The 17,858-nt window shown below is 57.0% G+C and overlaps 1 protein-coding gene across 1 annotated transcript; it reads right to left on the bottom strand.

Moving 5' to 3' along the window:
- Nucleotides 1–1,646: 1,646 nt before the first annotated feature.
- LOC135893039 (ADP-ribosylation factor 6-like) lies at nt 1,647–5,957 on the bottom strand. The gene is made up of 2 exons (XM_065420831.1): nt 5,898–5,957; nt 1,647–2,216 (listed from the first exon to the last, which is right to left on the bottom strand). Exon 2 carries the CDS (start codon nt 2,182–2,184, stop codon nt 1,657–1,659), a length of 528 nt encoding a protein of 175 aa, XP_065276903.1. The 5' UTR covers nt 2,185–2,216; nt 5,898–5,957; the 3' UTR covers nt 1,647–1,656.
- Nucleotides 5,958–17,858: the final 11,901 nt, after the last annotated feature.

A 17,858-nucleotide genomic window follows, 5' to 3' on the forward strand; every position in this document is an offset into this window, starting at 1 on the left:
CTTTTCCTAGTTATGATTCATTCTTTCCCAGGAGGGGCACACCCACGGAGTAGGTTGGGAGCCCAGCTGCAGGGATGGTGGTGTGTGATTTCCCTCAAGGGTTGCCCACAGCACTCAGAGATAAGGAGGGGATGCGGGGACATGGCTCTAGGGAGACTCCTTCCCAGACCAGTCCCTGCTCAAAGCCACGGCAGCGGGGTCCTGGCAGGGTGGGAGGGCGCATCTCAGTGGATGTGTGTGGCAAGGGGAAAGGGGGGGGTGAGAACAGGCCTCGGGTGGGGCAGGCAGAGGCCACACAAACTCATTCCAGCGCTGGGTTTGGTTGGAGCAGCACCCACGCAGGGAAGGAAAAAGGGAGTTTAATCCACGCCCTCGTCTAGCAGGTTTCTCAAGGTGGCAGCTTCGCCCCGCCCACCTCCCCAAACAGCAAGGAAAGGGCCCACGAATCAGGGGCTGGGCTGGAGGTGAGCCGCCTGAAATCGGAGGGGGCAGGGGACTCCCCAAGGGAGAAGTGCTGTGCGTGTGAGAGGGTTAAGAGGGAGGGGGAACAGCTCCAGCTTGGCACGGCCGCTTTGCACCAGGTCCTGCAATCTCTGAGTGGATTTCCCCCCCTGGAAGGACAGGGCTCCCACCAAGGCCCACTGACATCCCAGGAGACCGACGGCCCCTGGCTTTGCACCAGGCGCATGGCCGCCTTCCCCACAAACAGGACCATCAGCCGGCAAGGACAGGTAGTCCCAGGATTCGGGGGAGAGCCACTCCTCTAACTGATGAATGGGCTCTTTGATTCTCCCCGCCCACGTGCTGGGGAAACTGGTTTGGGAGGAGACATGTGGGCGTGTCTGCGTCTCCCCAGGACGCCAGCTCCCCTCCCGTCAGGCTAAACTAGTCACCAAGGTGTGCACGGCCCAGCCCCCTCCCACACAGGGGACAGCCCTTACGCCTCACCTGGGCTGGGTCAGTGGCAGAGAAGAATGGCGGGGTAGGGGGATAAATAAGGATCAACTGAGTTTTAGTTTGATTGGGGCATGCAGCTGTCACTCCCAACAGACAAGGACACTCTTAGAATCGTGGGTTATTGGGAAGCTGGATGGGGAACCCCCATAAACCTGCCACCCCAATGCAAAAATCTTAAGTGCCTAGCATAAGAGATCTCCAACACCCACCCCGCCCCCCGGTTGGTTCTGCAAACCGCCAGGACATAAGGAAAGAGATGGATTCCATGAACCACAGGTGAGAAGGGCTGCTGTCGAGGGCACACCAGTAGCACCAGATGATCTGCCCCTGTGAACACAGCTGGGGGTGGGGGAGGGAGGAGGAGAGAGTCTACACCCATCCCCTGCTTCCCAAGTTAATTAAATAATAAACTCTGCAGGATTTACAATCAAACGAGAGGAAAAAAAGGCTAAGTGGCCTGCATTCAGATCTAAAGAGCCACCCCCCCAAAAAAAAGCATTCATGACACCCTAGGCCCCCCATTTTAGGGGGTGGGTGCCAAGGTACCATAGCAGGGATCCAGTCCCACCCCACCGGCAATTTTGAGAGAGTGAGAGAGAGACAAATAGATGAGTGGGGGAGGATGGGGCTATAGGGTGGTGGGGGGTTGAATAAGGTTTCACTGGTTAGAGACTCGTGCGTGGGTATAAAAAGCCGGGATTAGGATTTGTAATTGGATGTCAGCCACATCAGACCTTCGCAGAGTCCTTCCCCGGACGTCGCGCACGAGGGCTGGACATACCAATTCCTGTCCCTAATGCGCGTCAGTCCCAGTTTCTCCTGGATTTCGTGGGGCTTCATGGCGTCGGGTAGGTCCTGCTTGTTGGCGAAGATGAGGATGATGGCGTCTCGCATCTCCCGGTCGTTAATGATGCGGTGCAGCTCCTGTCGGCCTTCGTCGATCCGGTCGCGATCGGCGCAGTCCACCACGAAGATGAGCCCCTGGGTACCCGTGTAGTAGTGTCTCCACAGGGGGCGGATCTTGTCCTGGCCCCCCACGTCCCAGACATTGAACTTGACGTTCTTGTAGGTCACAGTCTCCACATTGAAGCCCACGGTGGGGATGGTGGTGACCGACTGGCCCAGCTTCAGCTTGTAAAGAATGGTAGTCTTCCCGGCCGCGTCCAGTCCTAGCATCAGAATCCGCATCTCCTTATTGCCGAAGATCTTGGACAGCATTTTCCCCATGGCTGCGGGCGAGCAGTACAGTCCATACAAGGCTGGAGGAGAAGGAACACAGCGAGATGAAGTCAAGTGCAACGCAGGGGCCTGTGATCTGGCTAGCCTCAACTCCGCTTCCTGCACTCCACCCCACCCCGAGGCAGGTAACTGCAAGGCACAAGTACTCAGAGGGTGGGCGGGCCGGGATCCAGGAGATCGGGGCTCATACCCCAGCCCTGCCAACAATTCCCACTTGAGCTCTCGAGGCCTCGGTCTTGCCCATCTGTAAAATGGGGGGAAAACACTGTCTCCCCACCCTTTGTCTTCTTAAATGGGAAGCTCCTTGGGGCAAAGGAAGAAGCAGGCCAAGCATGTCAGTGCCTAGGTGCGAGTGTTAACAACAAATCTGACACGGAAACCGAGGCCCTCCAAAGCATTCAGGCTGCGTACAATGCAGCAACGCTTCACCCACCTTGATCACAGAGGATCTCAAAGCTCTTTAACAACTCCCCCATTTCACAGGTGGGAAAAACCAGAGGCAGAGGGGACAGCAGGTCATACAATCAATGTCTCGTTTCCACAGTCCCACCTCCCAGTTCCCTGTTCCAACTTCTACCCCCCACTCCCCTCCCAAAGCTGGGAATAAAAGCCAGGAGTCCTGACTCCCGATCCCTCCCCTACTAGGAGCCCTGAGCCATCCTAACCACCACTCCTCGTAAGAGGCCAGATATTAACAGCAAACCAGGAAGGGATCCCACACCTCTGAGGACAGAAGCAGAACTGTAGCTAGTTTCACCAAATGCAAAAGCGTAGGGAAATGTCACGCCATTACTGGGGTCCCTGGCCCGGATCCTCAAGAGGTATTTAAACACTTAACTCACACTGAAATCAGTGGCGGCCTTGCTGCTAGGGTGACCAGACAGCAAGTGTGAAAAATCTGGACAGGGGGTGAAGGGTAATAAGAGCCTATATAAGAAAAAGACCCAAAAATCGGGACTGTCCCTATAAAATCAGGACATCTGGTCACCTACTTGCGGCAAAGAAGCCAGGATTACCCCAAAAGTACAGGAAGGGCATTGGGGCACTTCAACGCAGCTTCTGACGCCAGCTGTTTATTGCTACCCTAGGGGAAGGGGCTGGGAAAGGGCCAATTTCTCCACCAAGTCCCTGGCTAGCCTGGGGAGCAGAGCCCCCATCCCCCCTTGGGATCCTGCTAAGCCAGCATCTGATTAGACATTCTTAGAGAACAAGCCCAGAGCTGCCTTGAAGGTCAAACTCGAGGGGAAGTTTCCAGGAGCTGGGAGATGGAAAATACCCATCATCTGGGCTGGTCTGCCTCGCCCCCAGGGCACAGTGGCTCCACGGACTGGCGTCTGTCCCCCTTAGTCCCATCCTGAACAGTTCTCCTCCTCGTCAGTCTGTCCTTCCCAAGCTATGGGAGGAGGAAGCCTCCTTTTGCCAAAAAGGAACCAAGGGGAGGCAGGCAACAAACTCGGAGCCCGATTGCCTCCAGAGCGTCAGAACATACTGTAGCAATTTCAGCATCTCAAAATTCCACAGTGGGAACTGGCTTCTTGATGCCACACCAGCCTGCACCCTTTTCGTTAAACCGGTTTAATGGGACCAGTGTAGACACACACACCCCCCGCCCCATGTGGACGACTCTCACGACACTTTAAGAGCATCTTGTTTTGGTTTAGCGGGACCCTGTCCCTCGAGGGCCTGATTTCGGTTCAAGGCAATCAGAAACAGTTTTAGGCGCCCCCCGCTAAGCCGCTACTCTGCACTGAGTCCCTTTCCCGTCCGAGTCACAGAATCCCACCCATAAACGGCTCAGACTCCAGAGGGATAGCTCAGTGGTTTGCGCATTGGCCTGCTAAACCCAGGGCTGAGAGTTCAATCCTTGAGGGGGCCATTTAGGGATTGGTCCTGCTTTGAGCAGGGGGTTGGACTAGATACCTCCTGAGGTCCCTTCCAACCCTGATATTCTATGATTCTATGAAAGCCAGTTTGGTTGCTTGCCCTCACAGCCCCCGCTGGGGGGCTCTTCCAAAGCCCCCCCCCCCGATTGGTAAAAACATTCTGATTTCCTCCCAGCCAGTTTATTCCCATTTGTTCTTGTGCCAACTCAGTCCTTGAGCTTCAGCTGCTCCTTCCCCCCCTCCCCAGTATTTCTGGCTCTGCCACTGGCCTGCTGAGCTGCCACCCCTCTGTGCCTCAGTTTCCCCAGCCAGACACAGGGATAATGATCCTGTCCTCCTTCAGAAAAGGTTTTGAGATCGACTGACGAAAAGCTCTAGATTGATAAGAGCTATATATTATCATACCAGCACGTAGAACTCATGCCAATCCCCGGAACAAAATAGGTCATACCAACTGCAGGTTGTTGGGGTTTTTTGGGGGCAGCATAACTGTGTCTACACTAGGGCTTTTGCTGCTCTAAAGTCGTCCTTCAAACCCCACACTCCCCGCGAGCTGATCTTGCTGCACCAGCAAAAGACCTTTGAGCCTCAGAAATTGCTACATCAGGGTCCAACTCTCCAAAAACTGTCCCACCCCCAGCGTGTGACAGCGGAAAGGAACTGCTTTCCGAGCTCCAAAATGGCCCCCACGAGGAGCCAGAGGGAATCCCCACCCGGCAGCTAGACCCAACCCAACTTTTATAGGTTCCCTGACTCAATCAAGCTCTTCCACCCTGCAAAGTGACTCAAAAGGCAGGGGCCAGGCCAGCTGCCCAGTTCTGCACATGTGGCTTCCCCCCCCCCCACCCCAGAAGCTTCTGTCCCCATTAAGCGGAACAGCTGGGCTGGGAGTTGGAGGAAGATTGCATTTAATGTTTTTAACCTCCAGTAAGACACTGGAGAGAACTGGGGACAGGTGTTTTACTGCCCGGCACACTCAGACAAACCCCTGATTCTCGCAGGAGTCTCTCTCCCTGCCCACATTTTAAACCCAGGAGGCAGAAAGAGACTCAGAACCAACCCCCAGTTTGCTTGGGAAAGGAAAGAAATGGATCCCCTCCCCAGTCAACAGAGCAGCTGGTTGCTACCGACACCCAAGTCAGGACTGCAAAGAAAAGAAAATCAATCTACCACTTCCCCTTTCTTCCAGCCCCCACCCACCCCAAGCAAGATGGATTTATTTTTTTTGGGTGTGTGTGCGCGCTGTTGCTGCTTCCGGACAGCGAGTAGTTTCTAGAGCTTGTTCCTGGCCGTTTTAATTCAAACCCCCAGATCCACCCAAGAAGTTTCAACCCTTGGGCACTCACACCCCTCCTCCGCCATGATGCACAGGGAAAATAGTTCAAACCAAGGAGGGGGAAAAGGGGGAGGGGGGGGGAAGAGAAGAGACAGGACACCCCTTTAATCGGATCATAGCCCCCTCCCCTTCCAAACTTGAATTCAACCCCGCAAGTCCACCCATGAGAAGTTTCAAGCCTTCCCCCATCAGACCTGAATTCAAATCCCCCCCCACATGCGCCCTACATAAGTTTACTCCCCCCCTTAATGGAAGGGGGGGGTATTTTCAAAGCAAGCAGGGGGGGGACCTTTAATTGTATCGTTTTCTCCCCTCCTTCAGAACTGGTATTTAGAATTTAACTAGCGATCAATGCATGCCCCCCCCCCGCGCATTGCAGTGTGTGTGTGGGGGGGGAAATCAACCCACCCCGCATGCGAAGCGGAAGGGTGTTTGGGGGTACCCCGGCTCCAAGCCCCACGCCCGTTCCTGGCCCCACTCACCCGAGCGGGGCAGAGGGCAGCGGCAGCGGCGGGCTCCGCCGCGCCCCGGATTCCAACTTCCGAACGCGATGTAACAATTTTCAGCGTCTCGACGTTCCACGGGGCTGCCCGGCCGCGGCCGCCCGCGGGCTGCTCGGCATCGCCCCGGCCCCGAGGCGCAGCGGATCCGGGGGGCGGCGGGGGCGCTGCGGGGAAGCCCGGCTGCAAGATCCACCGGCCGGCGTGTGGCCCGTCCCGGTCCCGGCTCCGGCTCGCCTGTCTCCAACCGGCGCCGCGCTCTGCCCGCCTGGGCGTCCCGCAATGGAAAGGGCGCGGACTGGAGGAGGGGGGTCCGCCCCTCCCTTTTGACAGCCGTGCGCATGCTCCGGGGCTCTTAAAGGGACCCGGCCTTTTTTTTTTCCTGCTTCCCCCCCCCCCCGCTGCCTCCACCCAGCCGAGGGTGGTTAAGGAAGGGGGGGGGGGCGGGCGTTTGTGTGGTCAGTTTCCCTGTAGAGAACTGGGAGCATCAGGAGTTTGCTGGGCTGCTAGGTGAATACACACCGTGTGTGTGTGTGTGTGTGTGTGTGTGTGTGGTGTGTAGGGCTGCTGTGTTAATGCACACGTGTGTGTCAGGGTAAGGCTGCTGGGTGAATACATGTGTGTGTGTGTCAGGGTAAGGCTGCTGGATGAATACGCGTGTGTGTCTGTGTGTGTAGGGCTGCTGTGTTAATGCACACACACACACACACGCGTGTGTGTGTAGGGCTGCAGGGTGAATACATGTGTGTGTGTGTGTGTAGAGCTGCTGGGTGAATATGTGTGTGTGTGTGTGTGTGTGTGTAAGGCAGCTGGGTGTATACACACGTGTGTGTGTAAGGCTGCTGTGTTCACGCACATGTGATGTGGTGTGTGTGTGTAGCGGTGAGCAGAAGCCGCTGAAGCAATTGCTTAGAACTCTGAGCAGCTCAAGGGGCCCTGATTTTGTGTTACCCCCAATACCAGCCATCTTACTGACCAGCCCAAACCATCCCTGCTCAGCCCCCACCCCTCCGGGCTAGCACCCCTTGCGTGTGTGTGTTGCATTGTCCTTTAAGCTACATTTCCCTTGATTAAAAAGAACGACAGAAAGAAAGAAAGGACCCATGAGGAGCTGGGGCTTTGGATGAATGAAAATTGAGTGTGACATGCACCGTGCACGCATGGCGTGCACAAGGATGAGTTACACTCAGGCTCCAGCCACTTACAGCTCAAGTGTGTGACACGAACATTGAGACTCGTCATACACCAGAGGTTGGGTGAGGGGGTGAGTCAGCGACAAGCCAGCTACCCTGTGACGGATGTGTGACCCCAGCCCTTGGATGAGTGATACCCGAGGGACAGGGTGCGTCGTGTGTGACACTAGCATTTGGAATAGTGCTACGCTGGCAGCGGGACGAGCTCTTGAATGAGTTGCGCACTCTTGGTCGAGTTACTCGTGCATGACACGAGCACGTGGGCGGTGCACTGTATTGCCCCATGCCTCAGTTTCCTCACTTGTAAAATGAGGATAGTGATTCTTCCTTTACCTCATTTCTCAAGGCTGTAAAATGTCTGGGGCAAAGATGGTTTCTCAAGATGAGTCTGTGCAGCATCCGGCACAACGGGGCCCTGATCTCGGTCGGGGTCTGTGCAGCGCCTGGCACAATTGGGCTCTGATCTCAGTTGGGCCTGTCTCTGGGTTCTATGATAATACTAACAAAAGTAACAAGACAACTCTGAAGAGAAACTCAGATTCTCAAGGTGGGGGCAGGGGTATGGGAGCAGGATGATACCCCTCCACATGCCCGCCTCTCAGTTTCTCTCTCTCTCTCTCTCTCTCTCTCTCACACACACACACACACACACACACACACACACACACACACACACACACACACACACGAGCAAATTCTCCAAGCCATCAGGCTGCAGTAAGCAAAGGGCTGTTTGGGGAGGGGGGAGGGGGGAAGGGCAGAGGGTGGGGAGGAGAAAAGGGAAGTAGAAGAAGCAGGTGCTGGTCTTGCGTTTGCACATATTTCCTTCCACACCCCAGACAAAAACCGAGACGATCTTGCTGATGTCACTTCATTTCGCATCCGGAGGAAGGGGGGGGGGGGGGGAAGGTCCAATACCAGCCAAATGAGCTGAAGATTGTTTTAAAACAAAAAGTCAGGAGATAAGACAATGCACTCGGTACTTACTGCACCTGGGTGCCAGGATGAGATAGACCAGTGGTTCTCAAACTTTGTACTGGGGGGGCCCTTTCACACAGCAAGCCTCTGAGTGCCACCCCCCTTATCAATTCAAAACACATTTTTATATATTTAACACCATTATAAATGCTGGAGGCAAAGCGGGGTTTGGGGTGGAGGCTGACAGCTTGTGACACCCCCCCCCCCCATGTAATAACCTCGCAACCCCCTGAGAGGTCCTGACCCGCAGTTTGAGAACCCATGAGATAGATAGATAGATGGATGATGGGGTGTATGGGGTTAGATAGATAGATAGATGGGGTGGATGGGGATAGATAGATAGAGAGAGAGAGAGGGTTTATGGGGTTAGATAGATTGATTAGATAGAGGGGGTTTATGGGGTTAGATAGATTGATTAGATAGATAGATAGATAGATAGATAGATAGATGGGGTGGATGGGGATAGATAGATAGATAGAGAGGGTTTATGCGGTTAGATAGATTGATTAGATAGAGGGGGTGTATGGGGATAGATAGATTGATTAGATAGAGGGGGTGTATGGGGATAGATAGATAGAGGGGGTTTATGGGGTTAGATAGATTGATTAGATAGAGGGGGTGTATGGGGATAGATAGATAGATTAGATTAGCTCCAGATGTACATATGGGGATAGACAGAACCAGCCTTATCATCCTTTTATGCAATGGCTGGGAGTTGAAGCCAGACAAATTCAGAATGGAACGAAAGCATACGCATCTTTTTAGCGGTGAGAGTAATTGACCATTGGAACAATTGACCAGGGGGCATGGTGGATTTTCCCTCGTTGGCCGTTTTTCAATTAAGCCGGGATGTTTTTCTAACCGATCTGCTCTAGGAATTATTCGGAGGCAGGTCTCTGGCTGGGACTGTACAGGCGGCCAGACTAGGTGATCACAGTGGGCCCTTCCGGCCTTGGAACCTATGCATCTGTGATAGAGTCTGCTTGTCCGTTGCCCCGTGAATTCCGTATGTAATTGACTTATTCACTGTTCCATTTGGAGGCCTCCTCCTGTCAGCGCCCGTCCCTGGGCCCAGAACAAGCCGGACTTGTTTTTTATTTCCTGCCACTTCAGATTGGTCAGCCAGAGGTTGGCAGCTGGATTCGAGGAAGGCATCCAGCTGGCTGGTCTCTCTTCCCAGAGATCCGGCACTCCCACCGTTCAGGGCCTGCAAGTTAACCCACCTCTGTGCTGAGTTGTATGATGTCACTCCCACGACATACCTTTGAGGATCTGGGCCAAGCTGCCTGGTACGTCTCACGCGGGAACAGATAGGTCATCAGAGCGCGTGTATAACGCTGGCTTGCAATGAATGAGAATTAAATACCCACACACCTTTAAAAATCTGTCCACACTCAGGGGGGTTGTGTCATGACTTTCTAGTGTAGACAAGACCTTCGATTGGAAGTGCTTTGGGGCGGGAGCCAACTCTGTTCTGTGTTTGTACAGTGGCGGGCACAGTGCGGGCCTGACCCATGACTGGGCCACCTGGGTGCTACCGTATTACCCCTAATAGCAATAAAAACGTACCGTACCTGGCACAGTGGGGGCCTGGGCCATGAGCAGGGCTCTTAGGCACTGCCGTAATGCACCTACTAAATGACAATAATAAATACAAGATTTGTTCGGTTTATGAAATCCCAGCAGCTTAGATCTTGTTCTGGTAATTGACGAGGCACAAACCGCCTGGGATTTGCGGGCGAGGGCAGCGGGAATGGGGAGCGGCAGGCTGGGGGAATCCTGAGATAACCCCGCTAGGGGAGGTGGGATCAATCCCTCCCTTTGTACGTGGGTCTGCAGCTCAGTGTAAAAGGAGCAGCGTTGGTAAGGGTGCTGCGACCCCCTGGGTTGACCCAGCCAGGCCAACGTATGTCAGGTCAGGTTCCTGCTCTCTGCTAGTTCCCCCAAACTAACAATCCCCCACCTCCTGGGCCAGGGATAGAACCCAGGAGTCCTGGCTCCCAGCCCTCCTGCTCTAACCACTACACCCCACTCCCCTCCCAGAGCTGGGGATAGAACCCAGGAGTCCTGGCTCCCAGCCCTCCTGCTCTAACCACTACACCCCACTCCCCTCCCAGAGCTGGGGATAGAACCGAGGAGTCCTGGCTCCCAGCCCCCCTGCTCTAACCACTACACCCCACTCCCCTCCCAGAGCTGGGGATAGAATCCAGGAGTCCTGGCGCCCAGCCCCCCCGCTCTAACCACTAGACCCCACTCCCCTCCCAGAGCTGGGGATAGAACCCAGGAGTCCTGGCGCCCAGTCCTCCTGCTCTAACCACTACACCCCACTCCCCTCCCAGAGTTGGGGATAGAACCCAGGAGTCCTGGCTCCCAGTCCTCCTGCTCTAACCACTAGACCCCACTCCCCTCCCAGAGCTGGGGATAGAACCGAGGAGTCCTGGCTCCCAGTCCTCCTGCTCTAACCACTACACCCCACTCCCCTCCCAGAGCTGGGGATAGAACCGAGGAGTCCTGGCTCCCAGCCCTCCTGCTCTAACCACTAGACCCCACTCCCCTCCCAGAGCTGGGGATAGAACCCAGGAGTCCTGGCTCCCAGTCCTCCTGCTCTAACCACTAGACCCCACTCCCCTCCCAGAGCTGGGGATAGAACCCAGGAGTCCTGGCTCCCAGCCCTCCTGCTCTAACCACTACACCCCACTCCCCTCCCAGAGCTGGGGATAGAACCCAGGAGTCCTGGCTCCCAGTCCTCCTGCTCTAACCACTAGACCCCACTCCCCTCCCAGAGCTGGGGATAGAACCGAGGAGTCCTGGCTCCCAGTCCTCCTGCTCTAACCACTACACCCCACTCCCCTCCCAGAGCTGGGGATAGAACCCAGGAGTCCTGGCTCCCAGCCCCCCCTGCTCTAACCACTACACCCCACTCCCCTCCCAGAGCTGGGGATAGAACCCAGGAGTCCTGGCTCCCAGTCCTCCTGCTCTAACCACTACACCCCACTCCCCTCCCAGAGCTGGGGATAGAACCCAGGAGTCCTGGCTCCCAGCCCCCCCTGCTCTAACCACTACACCCCACTCCCCTCCCAGAGCTGGGGATAGAACCCAGGAGTCCTGGCTCCCAGCCCTCCTGCTCTAACCACTACACCCCACTCCTTTTCCTGAGGAAACTTTACAAAATAAAAGACAGAAACGGGCCAAACTGGAATGTTTCTCTCCAAGTGGGAACAACAAATAATATTTTTGTATAACACAAGCCCCACTGGTGATCGTGTGAAGGAAACAGCTCAGCCCCTTCGCTAGGAGAGCCTTGGGGACGTGGGATAGCCATTGTGCGAGGCCTCCAACCTCACACGCACACTCCAAGTCCCAGCATGCATCACCCTGCCGCCAGGCATCTCTGTCTCAAACATACACATACCTCACAAACACACACAGTCTTACCATGCACGACACACGCACACACATGCAACACACACACGTGCACCAGCTGTGCATAACACACATACCCACACGCCCGCCATGCATCTCTCTCTCACACATGCTCATACACCAACACAACCCTGCCACACACATGTGTGTATAACGTTTTACCTTCCCCACCTGTCTCTCTGGCTGTGGCAGGCGTCGCCAGGCAGCACTGTCACACACACGCTGAGCAAATCTTTACTTAGCAGATGGGCAGATGTTTCATCTCTGAACAAACACTGCGGCCGGGGTGAATTTAGCCGGTGCCGCCTGTTTGTGGGGGGAGCTGTTGCAAGCAGCAGGAGCCTTTCCGTTCTGCCTTCCTCTCTTTATTTTTGGTGCAAAGTTGCCCCCCTGGGAATGGTGCACAGATGTCGCACTCCGATCCCTGCCGGAGGGGACTGGGCGCATGCCGTTTGCGACCGCCTCTGCTCCTGGACTGGTGCATACGGTGTCAACGAACAAACTGCATTAAGAATATACCCAGACTGCGCGGCACTTTTCTCTCCTCCCTCAGGAGACCAACCTGCCAAGCCCTGAAATCAGTGATTGTGCAGCGGGGGTGGGTGGGTGGATTGCTCTATAAAACTGCCCTCTAGTGGATGGGAGCAGAACTGCTCTGCTGTGTGTCCTAGACCCCTACATTGCTTATAGCTGAGGGCGATCCCCTTTAGCGCTAGGCCCGTGTTTAGGCCCGAGAGGGAGACACAACCCCCTGCCCCTCCAATCTGCAGCCTGTCCCCCCGCCCCATGGCTGTGCTGAGATCTCCCCCTACCACCCCCGAACTCAGCCTAGTGGGGTAAACCCTGTGGTGGGAAAAAGTGCTGGGAACTGGTTTTCCTTTTGTTCTATGACCAGGCACTCCCCCAGCCACAGCCTGGTGCCAGCTGCTGGCCATTAGGAGGTCAGCCTGGCCAACGTCCCCCTTTAGGAGGAGAACGTGGCAGGGCTGCCGAGGCCTGGGGCCCAGCTGGGGGTGCTGGGCAAATGCCCCTCCTTGTGTCATTGATGCTGGGTCCGTAATGGGCAGCCCTCACTTTCCAGCCCCTCTGCCTACCAGCATGTCCCAACTTCGCCCCAGATTAAGCAGCTGCCCTTTAGACACTACCCAGCTGGACACCGGCAGGCCGCAGCGATAAGGTTAATGAGGCGACTTGCAACACACAAAATCCCACCGCCCCACCAAGGAATCCTTTGTGGAAATGCTGCCAGGAAGCGCCAGCAGTGAGAGCTGCTTTGGAGCAAGTGAGAGAGGAGGGTTTAGTGGTTAGAGCAGGGGGGCTGGGAGCCAGGACTCCTGGGTTTTATCCCCAGCTCTGGGAGGGGAGTGGGGTCTAGTGGTTAGAGCAGGGGAGGCTGGGAGCCAGGACTCCTGGGTTCTATCCCCAGCTTTAGTCAGAGGTGTGCATAAGCAGGTGCAGCTCTATGCTGTTGAAAGTGGCAGAGCAGGTGTTTTATTTGAGGCCATGGGCCTGGGAGCGCCCGGTGTGTGTGTGTGTGTGTGTGTGTGTGTGATAAGGCCAAAATCAGATTTTTGCAGCTGCTATCATAAAACTTCCCCGCTTTGATTAGGAGCTGCGGGCTCAGTTAATACCGCAGTCAGACAGCAGAGGGCGCCCTTCTCCTGGGAATGAGAGGTCTAAACAGGCTGTAAATGGCAATTCAAGACCAGCAGGCAGGCCCCGGAGTTGTTTGGCAAACACAGAGAATAGAGGGCAAGGTGGCCCGGGGGGCAGGGCTAGCAGGGGGCTGCGGGTAGGGAGTGAGGGGCACTGGCAGAGCTGGGGCAGGGGGAGCCCGGGGCTGGGCTAGCAGGGGGCTGCGGGTCGGGAGTGAGGGGCACTGGCAGAGCTGGGGCAGGGGGAGCCCGGGGCTGGGCTAGCAGGGGGCTGCGGGGCGGGAGTGAGGGGCACCGGCAGAGCTGTGGCGGGGGGAGCCCGGGGCTGGGCTAGCAGGGGGCTGCGGGGCGGGAGTGAGGGGCACCGGCAGAGCTGTGGCGGGGGGAGCCCGGGGCTGGGCTAGCAGGGGGCTGCGGGGCGGGAGTGAGGGGCACCGGCAGAGCTGTGGCGGGGGGAGCCCGGGGCTGGGCTAACAGGGGGCTGCGGGGCGGGAGTGAGGGGCACCGGCAGAGCTGTGGCGGGGGGAGCCCGGGGCTGGGCTAGCAGGGGGCTGCGGGGCGGGAGTGAGGGGCACCGGCAGAGCTGTGGTGGGGGGAGCCCGGGGCTGGGCTAACAGGGGGCTGCGGGGCGGGAGTGAGGGGCACCGGCAGAGCTGTGGCGGGGGGAGCCCGGGGCTGGGCTAGCAGAGGCTGCGGGGCGGGAGTGAGGGGCACCGGCAGAGCTGTGGCGGGGGGAGCCCGGGGCTGGGCTAGCAGGGGGCTGCGGGTCGGGAGTGAGGGGCACCGGCAGAGCTTGTGGGGGGGGGGGGTGGATGCAGACCTGGAATAGCAGGAGAGGCCGCAATCCAGGACTTGGAGAGTTTAAGGCCATAAGGGACCATCCAGTCTGACCCCCCCGCACAGCGCTGGCCACAGCCCCTGCCCCCCACTGACCTGGGAGCAGAGAGCTGGCAGTGGGGGTCGCTCAGGGACCAGAGCAGCCCATGTCTCAGCCCAGAGCAGGTGCCCGCAGCCCCCTCAGCCATCCCCCCCCCCGCCCCGCTCTGCCTGAGAAACGTGGGCTCTAGGTGTGGGGATTCAGGAACCCCAGCATCTCTGCCCCCCCTCCCCCCTCCCCTGCAGCCTGGAGTGGGAGGGCAGGAAGGAGGAGAGGGGCAGGACGCCCGCACGCATCCCCTGTGCTGAAAGCAACGGAGCCCCCGAGCGGGCAGGTGGCTTAGGAGGCAGAGGGCTGCTAGGAACAAGGCGGCAGCGTGGGACTCTGAACGTCATAAGAGGTGCAGCAGGGCAGGGGCCAAGGGCCCCGCAGAGCTGTACTTAGCCATCACAAGGCCTCTGTCGGGCTGGCTGCCCTCTGAAGACATCACACTGGGCTCCTACAGCTGCTGGCTTAGCAGAGCTCCGCTCCGTGCTTGGGACCCCCGTCATCGGAGGTTGCTAAGAACAGGCTGGACAAACCCGGGTCAGGGCTGGGGTAGGGTTACGTGGTCCTGCCTCGGCGCAGGGGGCTGGGCTCGGAGACCTCGCGAGGTTCCTTCCAGCCCGACACGTCTCTTTTACACAAGAGATCAGTTGGCCGGGATCCCCGCTCTGCCACCAATCTAGCGCACCGGGCGAGGAATTCCAGAGACAAGGGACGTTCGTCGGTTTCAGAGGCTACAACACCTGCCCGCAGGATCGGTGCCCATCTGGCTCCACAGCGCCACGCCCCACACAGAGGAAGCCCCCACCCCATATCACCACCTGGGAAGGGCAGATTGAGAACCCGTCATGGCCGTAGGGGATGGCTCCCTTCAGCACCGGAGCTTTAGGAGCCAGGTATGAGGGGGCTTCAGCCCCTCGGAAAAACACCCTCCCTCCTATAATTACACAAGCAGGACTCCTGGGTTCCATCCCTGGCTCTGGGAGGAGAGTGGGGTCTAGTGGTCAGAGGGGGGAGGGCTGGGAGTCAGGACTCCTGGGTTCCATCCCTGGCTCTGGGAGGAGAGTGGGGTCTAGTGGTCAGAGGGGGGAGGGCTGGGAGTCAGGACTCCTGGGTTCTAGGCTCATAGCTGCCCCCGACTTGCCCCTGGATTTTAGGCAAGTGGCTTCTCCTCCTCTTGCCTTAGTTTCCCCGTCAGTAGGGACTGAGGCTGGTCCCCATAAGAACGGCCATACTGGGTCAGACCAAAGGTCCATCCAGCCCAGTATCCTGTCTTCCGACCGTGGCCAATGCCAGGTGCCCCAGAGGGAGTGAACCTAACAGGTCATGATTTAAGCTCCAGCTTGTGAGCGAGAGAGAAGGGGAGCCCGGCTGGCATGGACACAGGGCGCTTGGATCTTCCCTTGGGCCAAGCAGAACAAAACACCGAGGGCAGCAACCGCATCATAGCTGCGGGGGGACCCAGCGGACAGACTCAGGAGAGGCCGTCTCTGGCCTGCTGGCTGGCTCGGGGCGAACCACATCCCTGTGTCTCTATCCCCATTCCCAAAGCTGGGAAGAGACCCCAGGAGTTCCCCCGGCCAGCGGCCCTGCTCTGACCACTAGACCCCGCTGGCCAGAGAATGACACTTTTAAAAGGGACGGGAACCTTTTAAGAACGCGTTGCGATCTCCAGGTAGAAAAGAAAGCAGTCGGTAGCTATTTTGTGGGCGAAAAACCGAGGCATCACCACGATCCTTCTATAATTTATTGGTTCAGGACGCAGATTACAGGCTTGTTGGGTTGTTGTTTTTCCTGACCAGTTTCTGCTTTATAAGGAAGTGGAGGGATTATAAAGTAGTCGGAGCCAATTTTAAACCCCCCCTCCGATAGTAAAAATAAGCAAAGATTAGGTGGGGTTAAATAAAATAAGAACCCCTAAAGGCACTTTGCATTTTGCAGGATTCTCTTATCTACAGAAGAGAGGAAAACCAGGACTGAACAGCAGCGGAGTCCCCCAGGTGCAAATCAATGGCCCGACACGTCCACATCCCTTAGATCGACCGCCTGCCTTCTTTCTGTCCGACTTTCTTCAGTGCCAGGGAGTTAAAAATAAAATCCACATTCTACAGTTCACAGTGCAAATCGTCTGCCATCAGAGGTGGGAATGCAGTGCTGGGCGAGGCAGCGCCTCCTGGGGGTGAGAAGGGCGAAGCAGGGCGCGCCCCTCTTCAAGGAGACGCCTGGGGAAAGAGAAACGCCAATTAGATGCAAGTGTTTGCCGCGTGGATTACGGTAGCAGCCTGGGGCCCCGGGGTGCTGGGCGCACAGCGAGAGAGGGTCCCTGCCCCAGAGTTGGCACAGCAAAGGGGCAGGAGTGGAACTGAGGTTTGGAGACTGACCCAAGGAATAGAACCTAGGAGTCCTGGCTCTCAGCCCTCCACCTTCAATTGCTAGACCCCACTCCCCCCCTGGAGCTGGGGATAGAACCCAGGAGTCCTGGCTCTCAGCCCTCCACCTTCAATTGCTAGACCCCACTCCCCCCCTGGAGCTGGGGATAGAACCCAGGAGTCCTGGCTCTCAGCCCTCCACCTTCAATTGCTAGACCCCACTCCCCTCCTGGAGCTGGGGATAGAACCCAGGAGTCCTGGCTCTCAGCCCTCCACCTTCAATTGCTAGACCCCACTCCCCTCCTGGAGCTGGGGATAGAACCCAGGAGTCCTGGCTCTCAGCCCCCCTGTTCTAACCGGCAGATCACACTTCCTCCGACCCACCAAAGCCAGAGCTTTGAAAGGCGGCTTTGTACACAGCCCTGCCGGTGACCTTCAAGGTTGATCAGTTGCAGAGGGCTCGGAGAAGAGCCACGGGATTGATCGAGGGCTGGAAAACCTGCCGTAGAGTGAGAGACTCAAGGAGCTCAGTCTATGAATCTCAGCAAAGAGAAGGCAAAGCGGTGACTTGATCCCAGGCGATCAGTGCCTACGGGGGCGGGGGCAAATATTTAATACCGGGCTCTTTAATACCAAGGTCTAACACGATCCCATGGCTGGAAGCTGAAACTGGGCCAGTTCAGACTGAAATAAGGGAAACCTTTTTAACGAGTGGAACGACTTACCCTGGGGTCGTGGAGGAGTCTCCATCCTGGAGAATTTTTTAACCAAGCCAGGATGTTTTCTGCTCTAGGGATCGTTTCGGGGGTAGGTCTCTGGCCTGGGCTATCCAGGGGGTCAGACGAGATGAACACAATGGTTCCTTCTGGCCTTGAAATGAGCAACCTGCAGCCTCTGCCCTCCCAGCCCCGGCCTGCCCCCTACCCATCCGTGGTGGTGTAGCCGGGTGGGTGCCAGGATCTTCGAGACACAAGGAGTGGGAGGTGATACCTTTTATCGGACCATCTCCTCTCTCAGCAACAGAGCTTGGGCCAAGAGGAGACATTATCTCCTCCCACCTTGGCTCTGTCTAACATAGGGCGGCCAGCTGGGAAAGGCCATCTCTGCCATGGAGAGACGACAAGCTCAGGATTTGCCCAGCTGTCCCTCGGAAGCATCCCCTAGCCAATGACCGCCGGAGACAAGATTGAGGCTCTGCCCTGAGTCCCTGCTCAGGTGTGCTGGGTAAATTAACTCGTAGCTGCAGGGGGCGACACTTGAAAGCCCCTTTTCTAAGACAAACTAAGGCCTGGGAAGGGGATTTTTTTCCCCTGCCCCGGGCAAGAGAACTGGGCTCTCCCCTCCCTTGCTTTCTGTGATAGCTTGCTGCCCCCTGGCGAATCCGGGCCCCCCAGATACAGGAG

Source organism: Emys orbicularis, chromosome 21, assembly GCF_028017835.1.
Source record: "Emys orbicularis isolate rEmyOrb1 chromosome 21, rEmyOrb1.hap1, whole genome shotgun sequence".
NCBI lineage: Eukaryota > Metazoa > Chordata > Testudines > Emydidae > Emys > Emys orbicularis.